General features: G+C 37.0%; 2 protein-coding genes across 4 annotated transcripts; both read left to right on the forward strand.

Annotated features, from left to right (window-relative positions):
- Positions 1-2,830: 2,830 nt before the first annotated feature.
- Positions 2,831-8,417, forward strand: LOC118742951 (protein lifeguard 1). 2 transcript variants are annotated; one of them, XM_036475385.1, is made up of 5 exons: positions 2,831-2,970; positions 3,821-3,870; positions 6,443-6,759; positions 6,831-7,079; positions 7,144-8,417. In XM_036475385.1, the coding sequence occupies exons 2-5, from the start codon at positions 3,867-3,869 to the stop codon at positions 7,501-7,503; spliced, it is 930 nt and encodes a 309-aa protein (XP_036331278.1). In that variant the 5' UTR covers positions 2,831-2,970; positions 3,821-3,866; the 3' UTR covers positions 7,504-8,417. The 2 variants fall into 2 exon arrangements, with proteins under 2 accessions (XP_036331278.1, XP_036331276.1); XM_036475383.1 differs by lacking the exon at positions 3,821-3,870 and adding an exon at positions 3,947-4,089.
- Positions 8,418-8,605: 188 nt separating this feature from the next.
- Positions 8,606-18,941, forward strand: LOC118742952 (protein lifeguard 1-like; the record flags this gene model as incomplete). 2 transcript variants are annotated; one of them, XM_036475386.1, is given in 4 exon segments in its annotated part: positions 8,606-9,203; positions 15,183-15,301; positions 18,028-18,276; positions 18,344-18,941. In XM_036475386.1, coding segments are annotated over 4 exon segments (738 nt in total). In that variant the 5' UTR covers positions 8,606-9,193.

The raw sequence follows: 18,941 nt of genomic DNA on the forward strand, positions 1-18,941 counted from the left end.
TACCGATATCAGCAAGCTCAACTAACGGTAGTTTGGGGAACCGTGCTGTTGTGACGTGGTCGAACCCTTGGGGGAGATGTATTAGTCAAGTAAGTTTAAAAGAGCATGTAAAAACGCAATTAGTGTATACGTTGGTACATCGATGTAGAGTCTGGATAAGGAATAACTTAACCACCTGCAACATCCAGACGACTGTAGTTGTTCCAGAGTTATGCCGGTCTTGCTAGGAAGCTGAAGACCTTTTTTTGCAATTGCGGCTGGTTGAACTCCGATGGCGCTATTTATTCGGTGAGCGTTGGTGAAGGTAGCGATAGCTTCTCTGTCGATGCCATTTATTGCATTTCTGTACAGCGTCGGCAACAGTGGTTGTCGTACGTAGTCCTGGATGTCGTCCTTCAATTGAAAAGAATACCGTATGACGTACCTAGCGGACGTTCTCCTTCCAGGATGAACCTATCCGGGTGCATGAAGAGAAGCTCCACTTTGTTGGCTGATTTTCCCTGGTTTAGTAGTGGGACCACGCTTCTTGTTTTCCATAATCCGGAGTAACATTAATAGTCATCGAAAGGCAGAGGGCCTTGGTGAGTTACCCTACTAAGTTCGGACTCAATTGAGCATCTGCAAGCATATTCCGAAAGAATGAAAGGCTTTGAAGACTCGACATTTGGCTTTATCCATCGAAGGGTGCTAAATATTAAGTCTGCCCTTCCGATCATTACACCGTCTTAAATGCCAAAGATCGTAATGGACGTTTAAGTCACCCATTACCATGCGGTTTTCATCTCTGAGGTGTGCAACTATGTATGTATATACCTTGAATACTTCGAGCTCGACATCGCCTGACTAGGATAGATGGGCTTGGCTGCCTTTGGTTGGTCGCAGCGGTGGTTTCTGCCTGGCGGTGGTTGTTATCGTATGTAGCGGCACTACTAAGCCCCGCCTATTTCGGTGTGTCCATCAATCGTTGTGGTCAAGCTCAACTAAAGACAGGCCCAAGAAACGGGCTATTTCGACGGGATCGGACCAAAAGGAGAGGGGTATTAGTTGAGTGGATTGAGCTGGCGTATGAAGAGATGATTGGTATCGTGCGGTGTGTCTCTGCATGACGGTCACTCATTAGAGGTATTAGGGTCGAGTCTGGACAGGTGACAGTTGAGACGGCTGCAATATTCAGACGATAACTGGGCTGCCTGGCGGTGCTGAGCAGTTTTGCTCGGCTGAGCTTTGTGGACCGGTGTAGGCTCTTCGGGTGCTACGATTCACCTACGCAATTCATGTGGATCTCGGATCGAATATGATGCGAGACCGAATCAGAAAGTCGAAGGAGGAGCAAGCCCGCTGCGAGCTGTTATTCCAGGATGAACGCTTAGAATGGTACACCGATCTAGACCGGGTTAGATGGCTAAACAGCAGTCCTCGGTCTGTTAAAACCCGAGTCTTCTGAATCTGAAACGGCTGCCGTTGGAATGTTTTTTTAGTTTACTCATACTTCATTTAGGAACAAGTTAAGATTTATAAGATTTATCAAAGGCGAAAACATCTGTTCTTGTAAAACCAGCAAAACCTGCAAGTCATAGAGTACGGGAACAGTCTAATTATAAGTTTGCACCAAAAAAATTGTGTACCATTGAAATCGGAATAAAAGGACGGACAACGCCATATTTTTGTTTTTTCTGGCTTACATAGGGTTTACACCGGACAATATTGTCATGAAAATAATGTCAAAATGATGTGTTTGTTGTAAACACGGTGAATTCATATTACAACAAACACATCATTTTGGCATTATTGTCATGACAGTATTGTCTGATGTAAACCCTAAGTTAACGGGCCGTAATTTGCACTTATTCCATAGTTTCGTTCCTCAACTTTTCTGGATAAAACCTGTAAAACGGTCAAAATCCAAAATTGCTCTCAGAGAAAGAGAGAAAACCCGAAACGTACGGGAACTGTCAAATACACCGTGGACGCCATTTTTTGTTTACATAGCAGAAAATTAACAAAAATACTTACAAAACTTGATATTTCTTCGCTAGGATATGTTCAATAATTTGAAAAAGCAGATGCACTTGTGTTTTTACTCATGATAAAAACATAGCAAGGTATAACCGTTCTCTCAATTTGTCGGCCATGATTTTTTTTTGAAGTTTGCCAACATTTTAAAATCATATAAAAGTGAAAACAAAAAATTGAAATTGTTCGAAATTGTTGTTGCTTGAGATTGAAAATGAAAATGTGTGTGTGAGTTTGTGAGTAAATTTAAAAATTAAATTGTTTGGAAACGTCAAGAATTTTAAAAGTGACTCTCAGCGGTTCTACCTTACTATATTTTTATCATGTTTTTACTTATTCAAATTTGAAATCATTTGAACCACTTATGGTTTGACACTTTACCAGATTTTACCAGCAAAAATTCTTCGTGTAAAATCTTGCACTTTTTGAGAAAGAGAGGACCAATTTTACTCTCCCATTTTCCCCTACTTGGTCAGAGAACCGAGTACGAGAACGCTTTCTGGTAAAATCCAGAGGGTCAATTCCCGTTCTGCGTTATCGTGAAGTAAAGTGAAAAGTATAAAATTAACACCGAAATAAATGCGGTGTAAAGGTGTTATTTTTATCACTTCACATTAATGCAGAACGGGAATTGACCCTCTGTAAAAGCTTGCAGCTTCTTGCGTGTTAGGGAACGCAACTCGTAATTTCAGCGTGATGTTAACGCTAAACTAATTTCTTCTTACGTTTTCCAAACTCATTACGTTTGTATTACGCCATGCAACTCTGAATGCTTTTTGACGAATCTCGTAAAGTTGGCTGCGCTTGGCCGCCCTCTGTGACGAAGATTTTCGCCAAAGCTGCGGCAATTGTAATCGTACCTTGACCAAAACAAAAAGCAATTCTGCGTAGCTGCCAGAGAAATAGTGAAAAGTGAGAGTATTGTGAAATTTTCATCAACTGAGGATTCTTGGAAAGGTAATTAAAAATAAATCGTCTTCTACTTGGGAGCTCGTGATTTTTTGATAAGATAATTGTGCATAATTTATTCAAAACACCTGAAAGATGGTTCTAGAGAATTATTTATTCCGAATATTCTCGGCTTTGTGGACAAAGACAACCAATTAAAATGTTTACCTAGACGGGTTTGAGGCAATATTGATGATTTTTACCCACATCGTGTTTAGCTAATTGCAGCATAGCAAAAATACTTGCAAGCGTATGACCTTAAAATGGCACCTGGAAGCCACCAATGTGGACTTCTGCCATCAATGAGTCATTCTTCCGTTTTGTGTAATCAAGCCGCTGTTAGTGCCCAACATTAATAAGTGGCGTAGGGTTTTTTGCTGTTTGCGCACAAGTATGAGTGCGTATTTAATCTCTGCCTATTTACTGCTGTATACATATGTAACCAAATACAAAGAGATCAAATTGTTGCACATGCATGTTATAAAAATGCATTCGTACTAGGAATATGTATACATACATATATGTATGTATGTAGACGTCATTTTCTCAAGATGAAAGCAAGCAGTGGAACTTGGCATACTTCACAATAAGCTGCATGATATGTTCTATTTCAAGGAAATTAATAAAAATAGCACAAATGTTGTTTTTGTAACAACAAAATTCTCCAAAACATTTTGGAGAATGCTGTTGAAAATAAACAAACGTACATACATACATGCATACATATGTATTTGTTATTATTCGCATTAGGCGATGCTCTACAATTGCATGAATGTTAATATCCGAGCTTTTCTAAATTTCACCAATACTTGCTATATAATATATATGACTTTAAATTAATTAATTGTCTTAATTTCAGGTATTTTGAAGACTAGTAACTTCTTATTGTATCAAAGGTTTCTTTTATGGGTGAGTTGCAAAGCAGCATAATTAACTAACGCATTTTCTTTTCTTTTTTTATAATTTTCTCCACACAAAAATCTAGTTTAGTACAAAAAATTTACATCCATAAGTGGTGAACCAAAACATCTGTATTTAGAAAGTCTTGAAAACGTGTTTGTAGTATCGGGAAGCAAGCAATACCTTTATAACTAGAAATGTCGTGGCAAGCTGGTCCAAATTATCAAGGTTAATTTAAGTTTTTATTTATTTAAGTACTTAAGTAATATTTAGTGGCATGTTAAAAGGGTTTGCTTTGACTAGTTGAAAGTAGGTAAATAGCAGTTTGCATATGTTATGTATGTTAATGAGCTGTTGAACGTGGCAAGTGCAAACAGTTTTGCAGTCGCAAGCTCCAGAATTTTCAAAAGTGATTGCAGAGCTGTTACGAAAAAATTTTAATTTCCGAAAATCGGATCATATCAGAATACTACTTTTTGTCTGCGTACACGGTGCATGCAGAAAAATTCGACTTTCAATTGTATTACCAGACATTTGAATGCGTATAAAATATTAAGGACTTAAAAAGTTTATAAATTAAAAATATTTTCACAAAGATGGGTATACCATATTAAAAATAGAAGAAATAATGGCTCTTAAACTAATTTGAGAATTGTGATTTACTACATGAAAATTAGGCAATATAACAGAACGCTAATTATTGTTAAAATGTCGCCAAGTCAGACCATAATGAAAGTATTTCTTCAAATCTACAGAAGACATTCTGGCTGTTTGCACAAGAAAGTAAACCTTTGCATTTTGGCAGCAAAATGAGTAAAGGAAACGCTTGAATTGCCACGTCTAACCTCACTAATAAACAAGCTAGAAGACTAACTTGGACTAAAAAATGTTATAATAGCGTAGCATATTCATCAAAAGCATCATAAGTACACGTATACATATTAGCGTTGCCGAAAGTCCCGTATTTGCCGGGACGTCACGTATTTTGCAACATTTTTAAAATGTTCCGCCGGGACAAAAATGTTCCCGAATTTTCGACAATTTCATTATTCCTTTCAACCTATTAACTTGTACTCAACATGGTCACGCTTAATCGCGGCTATTGCGAACAGGTCATTAGCAAGCATTATTGCATGCAACTCTGTCAGACTCTAAAAATTACCGTTGATTTTTAAGTCAAGATAAGATAAAAGTCAGTTTTGTTCATGCGTTCTATGGAAGAAAATTCGCTACATCCACAAAATAAATTCTAAAAAATCAACGGTCATTTTTAGCGACATGAAACTTGCACTAAAATGGAATGGGCTATAAAACCACATACTCGAAATCTTTCTAGGATATCTAATTTAAAAAAAACTTAATTTTGATGTACATTTTTTAAAGTTTAATTAGTTTTTATGAACTTTGATTTATTTGGTATCTGATATATGTAAAATTATTAACAATAATAAATAAAGATAAGTTGCCGACAGCATCATATTCAATTTTGCTGCTATTATTTTGACCGCTGTATCTCTTACTTTGTTTTTATCGTTTGGTCAATTGTATGTCTACGTACATACCAAGGCGAATTAATATATAAATTCGCCTTGGTACATACATATTTTTGTATCAATTAAAAAACTTTGTCTTGAAATACACGAAATTTATCATAAGCTTATAATTAATCTGAACATTACTTTCGTTTATTTCTCATTTGTCTCGTTAAATTTTTGTAAATCCCGTATTTTTGTGACAAATTATGCGTTTGTCCCGTATGGCTGGAACATATATCTGGCCACACTAATATATATGCACTGGCGCCGAAGTAATAGACTCGTGGTACTTTGAAGAGTTTCGGCTACATTTCTTTAGTTTATTTTATGTTTAATATTTTTTTATAAAAGCCTATGTAGTTATACAAGAAACACCATATAAATCCGCTTTTCAAACTTTGAACAAAAATTATAAAAATCGACCAATTTTCACCAAATTTTCAAACATTTATTCAGAATTTTTAGAAAAATTTTACGTGTGCAGTTATTTAGCCCATTCTATTTTAGTATAATAACGTGCAAGCTTGAATTGGCTACAAAATACTGTTGATTTTTAAGATTTTTTTTACGAAATCGAGTCCCTTAGCAAGGCTTTATGTGTGTGTGCGTGCTTGTGTGTGTTCAACCTTTTGTAAAGGAGTGTCGAAACTCGAATGTCACTAGTGAGCAAACCTTTAATTATTAAATCATGGTATCAATCCACTTTCCGGAGAATACATGTTTACATAGTATATTGCCAGTGGCATTGTCAAGTCGTGTGTAAGCCACATTTCTCATAAAATAACTTACGCTCATTCTTTAATACATACATACATCGCTTAAAACATATGATACGTTTTGTTTTATATATTTATTTTTGTATTTGTGTGAGAATTAAATTTGCCGCATAGTTAATTTTTTGCACGAAAACATTCGACCCTGTTAAAAGTGCTTTCTATTATTGTCTTGCAAGCATTTTCATTCCTACAACATAATTTATGGAAACCTCCATTTTTTCAATAATTTATCTTGCATTTTATTAATATTCTATGTATCTTCCACAACAGATCCTAACCAACAATATTATGGCGGTTATCCGCCGCAAGCTGGCTATCCACCCCAAGGTGGTTATGCCCCTCAAGGTGGCTATCCCCCCCAAGGTGGTTACCCTCCCGCTGGAGGCTATCCACCACAAGGTGGTTACCCTCCGGCTGGAGGTTACCCGCCAGGCGGTTACGCACCACAACCAGGATTTGTTGTACCACCTGGCGGTGGCAGTGGTTATGGCGCCTACGATGATCCTGAAGGACAACCAAAGAATTTTTCTTTCGATGATATGAGCATACGCAAAGGGTTCATACGCAAGGTCTACATGATACTAATGGTATGTAAATCATTTTCAAAAAATATAAGTGCTCTTTACTACTGATCTAATTGATGTTTTCAAAAATGCAGGGTCAACTAGTGGTCACTTTTGGTTTTGTGGCGCTATTCGTTTTCCATCTACCCACCAAAGAATTCGCCTATAGAAACCCGGCTCTATTTTGGGTTGCATTAGTAGTTTTGCTTGTAACAATGATATGCATGGCCTGTTGCGAAAGCGTACGTCGTACTACACCAATGAACTTTATTTTCCTTGGTCTATTCACGCTAGCTGAATCATTCCTAATGGGCGTATCTGCTAGCCGATATGCACCGAATGAAGTAAGTTTGATTCGTTGTTTTTTTTTTGCGTGTGATTCTCTAATTTTTCCTCTCAATTTTACAGGTACTTTTAGCAGTGGGAATTACGGCTATGGTCTGTCTTGCTTTAACGCTATTTGCCACGCAAACCAAATATGATTTTACCATGTGCGGTGGTGTATTAGTGGTTGCAATGGTAGTATTCCTCGTTTTCGGTATTGCAGCTATATTCATCAAAGGAAAAATAATAACTTTGGTTTATGCCTCCATCGGTGCATTGCTCTTCTCTATTTACCTTATTTACGACACTCAACTAATGATGGGCGGCGACCATAAGTATTCCATCAGTCCAGAAGAATATATTTTCGCAGCACTCAACCTATACTTGGATATTGTAAACATCTTCATGTACATTTTGACAATAATAGGAGCGTCTAGGGACTAGGAGTAAACGTGGATTAAATGTGTACAAGGCAAATCGCAAGCAGCAAACAAGTAGCTGCATAATTATTCTTTCCATTTTCCTTAAATTTTCTTCTTAGGAAGTACGTTTATATTCATACACATGATTTTGGACTTATTCTATGTGTGTGTATTTATTTTATAAGTAATAGGAATCTCAATCGATAATTATTTCGAAATTTTACTGGGCTTATCAAGTACAAAGTTTTTGTCATTAAAAATTTGTAATGAACGATTCTCGTTCCATTTTTTTTTTTCAAAACGAGCAGCACAGTTAATAATTTATTAGAAGCAGTTAATTGCATTTTCTTTAAAAAATCAAATTATAAATATCAATTTAATGATTTATATTTTATGTATACATAAGTATCTGGTAGTATTTTGGAAATTTTTGCTCTATTCTTAAATTTTTTGTAAGAGCGCTTGCAAACACGAAGAAGAATATTAACCAAAATTTAAAAAAAGTTACTTGTTAAAACTATTGTCCTACACATAACTACATATGTATAATGTAAAGAATTAAGTGCATACGTATGCATTATTTACGAACTCAACTCCAGAAATATTTTTGTTTTTTGTTTTGTTTGCTTTATATTTTTTGTATTATTTGGTTAGTTGTAGCATTCAAAATCTATGCAATATGAAAAAATATGTACATTTATTGATTAAAAATCTTCAGACTTTCACAATTCTCTTAAATATTTTAAATAAAAGTAAAAAGGCAAATAATAGAACTGAAATGAAGTTATTTGCTTATTCCAGTTAAATTTGTGCCACGGCTAAAGTGTTGATATTGCGTTTGCGGCATTATCACTATGCAGTTCCGTAGAAATGGTTTTCATGTGAGGATTGCGATTTGGTATTATTTAGCAACTTATTGCGCTACATTTTATTGTACTAAAAACAATCAACTAAAATTGTAACAAAGCTAATGAAAACCGTTGAAACCTGGAAAGATCTAATTATTGTGTTGATTGAGGATTGAATTAATATTTAAAATAATATATGTATGAATGTAATAAAAAAAAAAGAACCCATAAAATACAATAAAGTATTTATTCTATATAAAAATTATTATTTTTTATTTACATACATAAGAGCTGCAGCAGCATGAAGGACTATTTGTGGGCTAGTCATAATAAGCAAGAGTTATTGGCACCCCAAACGCCCAAACTATATTAGGGCTTTTCATATAAACGTGTAAATGCCTTGTAACCGCGTTGATGTACTTAATTTTGTAAGCAAAACCGGTTTATATACGAGGTTTACGCAACATCTTACGTAAAAATCTAAATAAATACAAATGCAAATACGCGGTTACGAGACATTTACGGGTTTAGATGAATACCCATACCGAATAGGAAATATTATTATTAATCAGTTCATTTCGTTATCAACAGATAAGATAAGGATGTTTATCTCTCATAGACTGGAAAAAACACCTGCATTCGGGAACTTTTGATAGGTTCGTTATTGGAAATACTGAATACTACTGATAAGGAGGTTTATCGTTCACGCTAAAAAAGAACATCTGCTGCGTTAGCCACTGAAGTTGGATTGGGAAGTTTCATTTTTTTTTTTTAATATTTCAGTACGAATTTATACGCTCACCGAACTAGACTCGTTTCTTCGTTGTATATCGAGTCTTTACGTATTGTAAACGAAAACTAAAAATGTATCAAGGCAAGTACACTTACATGGAAATAATTAAAAGCTGACATACATATGTATATTGCAACAAAATGAAAAGTTTAAAATCGTGGGGATTCACAAGTGCATTGATAACAACGTTGACTCATCAAATTAATATTGTATTCGGAGTGATCGCTAAATCAACGGATAAAGTGTCGAAACTATTTACTAGTTACTCGCTGTGGGGAACTCTCTCTGATCAATGGCTAATCAATCGCTGAGCAGCAAATCTATTTATGTATATCTGTTCTTTCAGTGTTTTATTTAGTACTTCAGAGAATAATGCACATACAGACGCATGTATTCTAGAATGTTTTTATCTAAAGGTGGTGGGTTGACTAACGGTTGCGAATATGAGTCAGAAGCTCAAAAATATAGGACGGTACTAAGTTTAGTTATCGATTAGATTTTTGCTTTGGCACGTACAGACAAATACATAGTATGTATGTAAACATACATACATATTTCTACAAACTTTTGCAAACAATTATTTGTATGTACCTACATCACTTAAATGTTTATACATACATAGATATGTACTCCACTAATATTTTATTCCAAACTTGACTTCCACTTTCTGATGCATTTCTTCATTTTTATTTAGACAAGTGTATGTACATTATGCTGGTTCCAAAATGCATGTGAAAAAGTAAAGTTGGAATTTTTAAGCTCTCACCACCTAGGATTGTTCTATACCGAATAAATATATATACCACAATTTTTTATTTAGAAATCAAAAAATATTTCAGATCGCTCAAAGCGCTCCAAATTGTCCATGTATTTTATATGGTGAAAAAACAATTTTTTTAGAAATGGTATAGAATTCTTGAAAATCAAACTTTTCGATCGGAAAACTCTGTTTCTCTTCAGGGACCAATAACACAAGTAATTTTTGGAAGAAAATACGCAACACCCTCAGCAAAAAAAAAATCTCAAAAATTAACGGAATTTTTCGAATTTTCAAATCTAAAACTAAATAAGCTACAAAACTGCATAGCCAATAAGTTTCTAAAACATCTGTTTATGTTATAGAATCTACTACATTTTTATAAAAAGATTAACGAAAGAAAAATGTATCACGTAAAACATTGTGAATTTAGTAAAAAATAAAAGTGTGCTATTTGGGTGAGCGCCACTGTATGTTAGGGGAAATCTAATATACTTAGGGTCGCTTTCTCAAGTGACCTGTAACTTTAAAGCTCACTTTATCTTTAAAGGTTGCATCAAAATTTATCATTGATTTACAACTAAGAAACATACATACGTCGAAAACCGATAATGGAAATGCTTAACTTTAGACATAGCCTTATTTCTAATCCAACGTTTAAATATAAAGTAAGCTTTTGAGGTTAAATGCTACTTCAGAAAACGGCACTTAAGCTGGATTTATACGAGGCGATTTTCTAGGTGATTCAACATTGCTCCAGAAAAATTGCTCGTGTAAATGGTGATTCAAAAATCGGTTGCCTCAAAGTAGACAGCAAGTCAACTTTTGCAGGCGATTATCGCCTCATGTAAAGGCAGCTTTAGATAGCAGAAACTAAACACCGAACCAAAAAGTTACCATACTGAGAAATTAATTACGAAATTTTACGATGAAAAAGTTACCAAAACGGCAACGCTGGTCCTACCTCTACGGCATAGTCCATCAAAGCTCTGACATTTGCACACAAAACAAAAAACTCTGAATATACAGGCCAACAAAATCCTAACGACTTTATTTTTTCACAGCACGGAGCCACAGACGTGGTCACCCAAATAGACAGCTGCTTGCAGAAGATCTCTCGCCCAGGCACGTCAGGAGGCATCTCTATGAACTGGCGGACGAAGTCCAGACGTTCATTATGCAGCCTCTGGACCCGTCAGCATATCGACAGGCTCTGAATGGCATTCACAGAGAGTCAGTCTCGAGTTATGTAGACTCCAGGCCTGTGAATGCCGTTCTAGGCACACAACCACCGGACATCGACGAGACGGAGCTTCATATGCCTCTGGAGACTAAAACTACAATAGCCCAACTTCGCTCTGGTTACTGCAGCAGGTTAAACGCATACCTGAGCAGATTAGACGCAGATGTGCCAAATGAGTGTCCGGAGAGACACCCCACGACTCGAAACATCTCCGGAAAACTCGACAACACTAACGCGTTTGTCTCTGTGGACCGACCTCATTGAAGCTGCACGCTTCCTGGGCTTCCGTTAGTGGAGCTTGACGACAACGACTGAGATATTAACTGATCTGGGCGGGGTCGTTGTAGCCGCTACAACAACAATTAATAACCCGACAATTTTCTTGATGACCTTTGGCAGCTTGCTTTCCTTTTCAGCGTAAATAAAACAGAAATCCGAAACAAGGTTCTCTAATCAATCACCGCCCGGTTCTGAATTGCGCTGTGCCTGTTTGGTCACCGGGTACTAATAAGACGCAGCTTAAGACTTGGCCATCCGAACAAAAATTTCTGAAAACAGAGCATGTCAGAAGGCATCTCGCGAACGCAAGGTCGAAATCATGCTTAGGTTAGGTTGTTGTAGTTGTACCAGACAAGGGACACACTTCGAGAATTAAGAGATTGTCATTTGTGATACCACGAAAACTGAACAGAATCGGCGAAACGCCGTTAGTCGATTACGAAATGAAAAATGCGTCTAATTTCAATGCCTGCAAATGCAACGGAGTTGGACTGATGAGATATTTTTTGAAGCGCTGCCGTGGCGGCTAGTTTTTAGTAATTTTCTTCATCAAAGTTTTTTTTGTATAAATAAAAAAGGGGATGATAAGAGGGATAATGCTGCTGATTTCTTCCCCGGTACTGTATTGCTGATTCTATTTAATAGATTAAAGCCTACTTAGGTACGTTTATACGTTGCACTAACAATACACTTACAAACATGCACAAAAAAGCACGCACACACACACACGCTGATAGTTTGCACAAGCTATTTGAACAAGCTACTAACTCCTTATCTTTGTGCTTACACATACACACTACGAAATTTCATTACTGTCTAAAATCACAATAATAATAATAATATTGCCGATTTCTCACTACGGCAATAAATCGGCGAGTTGCCAATTTGTTGCCATTGACGATTGTTGCCTATTTCTCATGTTTTGCATGGTGGGTAAAATCACAAAACCTACATTCTAACGCACACACTAACACTAAAAACATTTTCGTAAAATTAAAAGTAGACCATTCTATTAAAGACATTTTGAATAGCCGATAGAAAAATAAATACAACTCTCATTTCGATGGCTGAGTGTAAGATTGACCTATCTCAGCAGTCAGTTCGAAAACGCCCTATCTCAGAAAACTTTTCAAGGAACCCCCTACCCCAAAATTTGGTTGAAGAAAATAAGTTCATTGAAAATGTGCTGAGATGGGCGTTTATGTTGAAAACTTTTCTTAGATAGGTCGTTTTTGAACTGGCTGCCGAGATAGGTCGATCTTCCACTCAGCTATCGATTTACTATTGTCGTTTTGATTTCTTGCCACGAGGGCTTTAGCGTTTTCCGAGGTACGGGCTTGACGACCCCGGGCTACTCTAGTCAAAGGCTGCCAGTCCTGAGTCGGTGGAGGCAGAAATGTCTACGGCTTTCGAAAGTCATACCGAAAACTTTAAAACGGTACCCTGGGGAACAGATGCCCCCGAACTGTGTTTGCCGGTCAGATTGGCGAGGCTAGTTGGATAAAAGACTCGCAAGGTATGTACTACCACCTCTGGCAGGACTTGTAAAACGGAGAGAAAGATGGTGAAACGGAAAGTATGCCCCCAGGTCGAGGACATCGAGTGTATGTGAATAAGTTTTGCAAGTCTGCATGTGCATGTGCATGTTGAGCGAGTCGGGCGAGTCGGGCGAGTCTGGCTGGTTGAGCTGATCTGGCTGGCGGGCACTACTCCGGTCTGTTCATGGTGCGGCCCTTCGGGGAGTATCGTGGTGGCTGTGGTTTACGACCTAAATGCGGGTAGAACCAGCAATGGTTCAATGTGGAGTTACATTGCACTCGGATGTCGTGATCCAGAGATCGTCAGAGGTTTTAGGTAGGCCTCGGCCCTACCAAGGTGGTAAGTGTGTCCACCACACACTGCCAATTGGTACTGAAGTGCTTGCATTTCAGGGCAATGATTAAGGCAAGAATTAATCTGTTGTGCTAAGTGCAGGCACCATGATTGTAAGCCTTTTTGCAGGGAATCACGTTAAACCCTACATGAAGCTGTCGTTTTGTCGTGATTTGTTAAACGCAGATAAAAGCATTTACCCATACAAACCCGCTATTTATTTCACACCCATCCTTCCCCTTATTCTTCTTCTTATTTGACACTACAACCGTCTACTTGCCTCTCATTTGCAAAGTGTCGCCAGTTGCTCATCCCGAGTACAAACAGTACCTTCTGTACCAGAGGCCTTCCAATGTGTTAGTGGGTGCCCTTGCTTGCATTGTCCTTCTATGTGTATCATGTCGAAGGATGCTTTCACCGGAGCATCACCCATACGAACGACATATCCAAGCCGTTTTTTTGGCCTTTATTATTTATTTCATGGTGATACCACTTGAAGCCCGAGAACTTCTACGACTATTTTCCATAAAACAATTTTCATAAGAGATGAAGCGAAGATCCAAAGTAATGCCTACGTAAAAAGTCCGCTTGCTCTTAGCTAAAGCTGGGCAACTGCAGAAGAAGGGCTCGACTGTTTCTTCTTCGTCTTTGCAATTTTGCATTATTCATGGGAGAATATTTCTAATATAGAAGAGTACCTACCAAATAGCCCATGACCGGTTTCACAAGCCATGTCCATCGAAAGGTCCTCTATTGAGAAGCTGAGTAGTTGTTCCATTTTTTTTTTCTTATCAGTTTGCGGCCATAGTAGCCTACTTGTTTTTCAAGTGCCCTTATCGAGCCATAATCTATTGGCCACTTTAATAATGTTATTTCTAAGCCTTAAATTACAGGTCGCCTCCGTTTTCACACAGTGGGAGAATAGTACCTTTCCTGGCTAGCTCATCGGCCCTACTAGGCACTCTTGTCAACGTTTGGTCTGATAAACGCTGCGGTGGTCCTGAATTCCTGATACATAGATAATTCCAGCCCCAATTCCTTGGAGAAAACAACTCCATAGTCAACCCTCTTCTCCATGATCTTGGTGTTTGCCACTCTGTTCTTGACGAGATGCTCGTCTTAAAGAACCTATCAAAAGTAGGTTTAGGAGTGAAGTAGTCGATTTCTTGGTTATAACTAACCGGAGTGTGAGGTATATTAGCGTGGCTGAACCACCGTTCCTTCCATAGCGCCATATTCTATAAGTCTGAGCAATGATGCGGCGGCATCTGGTTTTCCTGAAAGCAAATTGGTTAGCACTCCAGGATGTCCATAAGGGTATATAAGGCAAATTGTCAGGTCATCATCATAAGCAATTTTCTTGCTTGCATCGTGAAATAATGGGAAAGGCTGAGTATGTAAGTTGGGCTCAAACCCAATGAGAGAGGCGACATAATTGCTCACTAGCGGAATTCGGTGCTTCTGTGTGGTGAGCGGTGAGAGTGTGGTTGTTGTTGCTAGTGTATTTGATGTACCGCTAGCAACATCAAATCACACGATCACGCAGTTACAATTACACAACATACCACGAATACATACTAATATATATTTTAAGTATATACACTTTAGTGGGAAAATGGATCGTCAAAGTATCCGGAATGGAATCAGTAAACGGATAAAAATCCGCACTTTATCCACTTTTTTGTTCCTTTTTTTAAGCGCTGCGAACCCACTATTAGTATTAGTCGTCACATAGTTCATCAATTCAAGCTAATTCCCACCTCATTTAATCCACTTTTAACACCTGCATACTGCCAATTTAAATCAATAAAACTGAAGAAATGCCAAAAAAGCAAATAAATTTGTCGCACACCTTTTCAACAAACCCCAAAAACTTTTCTTAACTTGTTGTATACTAATTTTTTCTTAGCCGCTCATACAGGTGACAATAATTATGGCGCTTACGATGCTGAGGGCGCAAAAAGCTTCTCTTTCGATGATGAGAGCATACGAAAAGGCTTCATACGGAAAGTTTACTCAATACTTATGGTAAGTGATACTCTTAACTTTTTACCAAAATATGTATGTATTGGGTGCATTACTCTCCATACAAAAAAAATGTACTGTTTTTCCATCGGAAATATAAAATTTATAATATTTTAAGACGTCCGCCAAAATGTTTCGCAAAAATATTAAAATTTACGTGAGCTCGACCTATTTGAAAATACCTCCAAAGATCGAAATTTTAATAAACAAAATTATAATGGGGTGTGTTCGTGTTTTCGTACGAATCGAAAATCATGACATTTTCCTATCATTTTCAATACAAAAATTTCAAATTACCAAATCGTACGAAAACAAGAATACGCCTCAATAAATATGTAGTTTTTCTTAAAAATTACCTCAGATGATAGAAGCCTTTAAGTTTAAAAGTTCCGCATAAAAATACTTAAAAATTTTTTCAACTGAATGAGATTTTTGGAGGTATTTTCAAATCGGACCAGCTCACGTAAACCTTAATATTTTCCAAAATATCTTGATGATGCATCCTAATGTACATACATATGTACATTAGACCATACCAGAAAAAAAACAGCGCCCTGCACCCCCGGATCTAAAGTTTTTTGAAACGCAATTTCAAAGAAAAAAATTATGTTGGCCGAACGTATAGGTTGTTTGTTTGTTTGTTGCTTTGTTCTGCAAAGCCGCGTAACCGAAGCTCTTGGCTCAAGCCTTATCTATTCGTCCTAAAATATACTACCCAGAAATGCGATTGCTTTATAAAAGAGAGAACAAATTTGAGTGTTTTTACTCTCTACAAAATAATTTATGCAATCTCACATACGCGCTTTTGCATTATGTTGATACGCGGTTTTGTACTTTAAACGACGATATGTACATATCTTCGCCATTTACGATGTTCTTGTCTCGAGGAGAAAATTTCATTGACCTCATGTACCCCGTTCTGGTACTTACCCATGAGACCCCGGATCTTATACCCCTCCCCATGAGACCCCAGATCTTATACTAATGCCAGTAAATTATAGCTCGCAAAAAATCATTCAACTTTGGCTAAGAGTGTACATATTTCGCTTCGAAGGCAATTCCGATTTTCTTTTTTGCCGAACATATCTTCAGCATTTACAGTCGCATCGTAAAGTGTGATATATCGATGGTTTTGTTTCAAAGTTTATTGACCTCAAGTACCCCGTTCTAGTACTTACCCACCAGATTTCAGGTTTTAAACCCTTAACGTACCATCCTAATGGCAGTAAATTAAAGCACTCCAAACATCTTCAAACCTTTGTTAAGGAAGTACTTAGATTATTTCAGTAGACCTATTTAAACCGACCCCTAAGTTCGGCAAAAAAAAGGGAAATTTTGCTTTGCAAAAATTCTTCACATTCAGTGGTGTACGGCGAACTTTTTTTTTTGTTTGCTTGTAGGGTGGTACGGTCTAATATACATCCATACGTACATGCAAATGTATTGACTGCGAACTAAGTATCTAGCATGATACAAAAAACAAGGTAGTTCCATTGTCACTTTTTCGTCGCCATATTAACAACCTGACAATTAAGCAGATTGTGACATTTTGTGCTACCATATCCAGCATCTAAAATCCTCCAAATTTTATTATTAATTTTTTGTTTATTTAAAGCGTTTTGTTCTTATAATCGAAATTTGAACAAGCAAACGGTCTTTTGTTGGATATGGTTCGGTTATTTGTCCAATGATTTTGGGTTATTGTGTCCACACGCGTATCCCAAATAAAAAGAAAGTGAAAGTGAAAGTAAAGATTTAAAATTTTCGAACACTAAATTGTTAACAAATTCGGTGTGAAATATGCACTTTTTTGTAAAAAATACCGTGTAGCCGGAGGCAGATTAGGGTTATTTTTTCTAAGCGCGGCCGATGGCCTCCAACGCGGAGAGGTATTCTGCGCGTAAGTCCTTTGGTTGCCATAACCCGTGCTTACATTTTCTGGCAAAATGCTAAGTTTACCCCATTTTCAAATGGGTGCCGAGCGGTCAGAGAGGTGAAGGGTGACTTGCCTTAGAGTTTGGGCCGTTCTCTTTCTAATGATTGGAGTCATCAATTTTCTCACACCCGCTCCAATATTGAACAGTAAACTATATTTAAGGGATACGCAAGCCACCATAAAAGTCATATTATGAAATCTCACACCATTAAAAAAGTATTTGGTTGTGGTTGCAAGTCCTCTAAACATTTGTTTAGCCGTTCAAAACTTTATGATACACGACAATAGGACACTTACGACACCTTGTGAACCATCTAAGTATGTATAATATTCACACCGAAATGTGTATATTAGAAACAATTATCTTCAGTATAGAAAACCGTAATAGTCCTTGCTAGATACATTGTAAAATAATCAGATTACAAAAAGCCACAAAAAAGTTTGAAAACCCCTACATATATATATGTGTATGTTCACTAAAATTTAATTAACCTAAATGGGAAGTGATCATCGTATTTAGTGTAAAATTTAAACATTTTTAAGATACGATTTTAATTACTTTTAAACAGTTAATGTTATTAAAACTATTTTATACATAATTACAAATATATGATATAAAATCCCCTCTACCAAAAAACTTAAATTGGGTAACGGCGCCTCGATTTTTTAACAATTGAGCAATTGTCAAAAATCTGCTTTTTAATCAAAAAGTTGTTTATTGAAACTACCTTCTTTTTTGTATCATGGTATCTAGTACGATGTTTCAAGTCACCCACTACTCAATCAATTGCAGGTACAATTACTAATCACTTTCGGCATTATCACGATCTTCATATACGTAACAGCAGTCAAAGACTGGGTTCATCGCACACAATGGATATTTTGGGTTGCACTAGCAGTGCTTTTGGTAACCATGGTGTGTATGGCTTGCTGCGAGAGTGTACGACGCAAAACACCGTTGAACTTTATTTTCCTATTTCTCTTCACATTGGCGGAATCATTTCTGCTAGGTGTAACCGCTACATATTATGCTTCCAGTGAGGTAAGTACATAGTAGATTTTTCGTGGACAAGTGTATGAATAAATCTAACAGTTCAAATTTTTCAAAGGTGATGTTGGCCGTTGGCATAACAGCTGCTGTATGCCTCGCCTTGACGCTATTCGCCTTCCAAACCAAATGGGACTTCACCATGTGTGGTGGCGTCCTATTGGTTGCCATTGTTGTATTCCTCATATTTGGTATTGTGGCAATCTTCATACCCGGCAAAGTGATAACGCTCGTCTATTCATCGCTGGGTGCATTACTCTTCTCCATCTATTTGGTCTATGATACACAATTGATGATGGGCGGTAAGCATAAGTATGCTATTAGCCCCGAGGAGTATATTTTTGCGGCGCTCAACCTTTACCTGGACATTATCAATATTTTCATGTATATTTTGGCCATAATTGGAGCGTCAAGGGGATAAGTTTAATCAGTATAAATACATACATATTAATGTATGTACTTATGTAAGTGTGACATGGAGATTAATTGCCATATTGTTTGCTGCGTCGAACATATGTATGTACACCTTAATTCAAAAAAGCCCTAACCAACAAATTTTTTATTTTACAGGAGAAGTAAAAAACATTATAAAAAGAGTATCAAAAACAGGTAGGGATTTTTAAAAAGTTGCATGTAGCCCCGCTGTTTTTGGTACTAAC

This window comes from Rhagoletis pomonella, unplaced genomic scaffold, assembly GCF_013731165.1.
Source record: "Rhagoletis pomonella isolate Grant_MI unplaced genomic scaffold, Rhpom_1.0 Rhpom_scaffold_00007, whole genome shotgun sequence".
NCBI lineage: Eukaryota > Metazoa > Arthropoda > Insecta > Diptera > Tephritidae > Rhagoletis > Rhagoletis pomonella.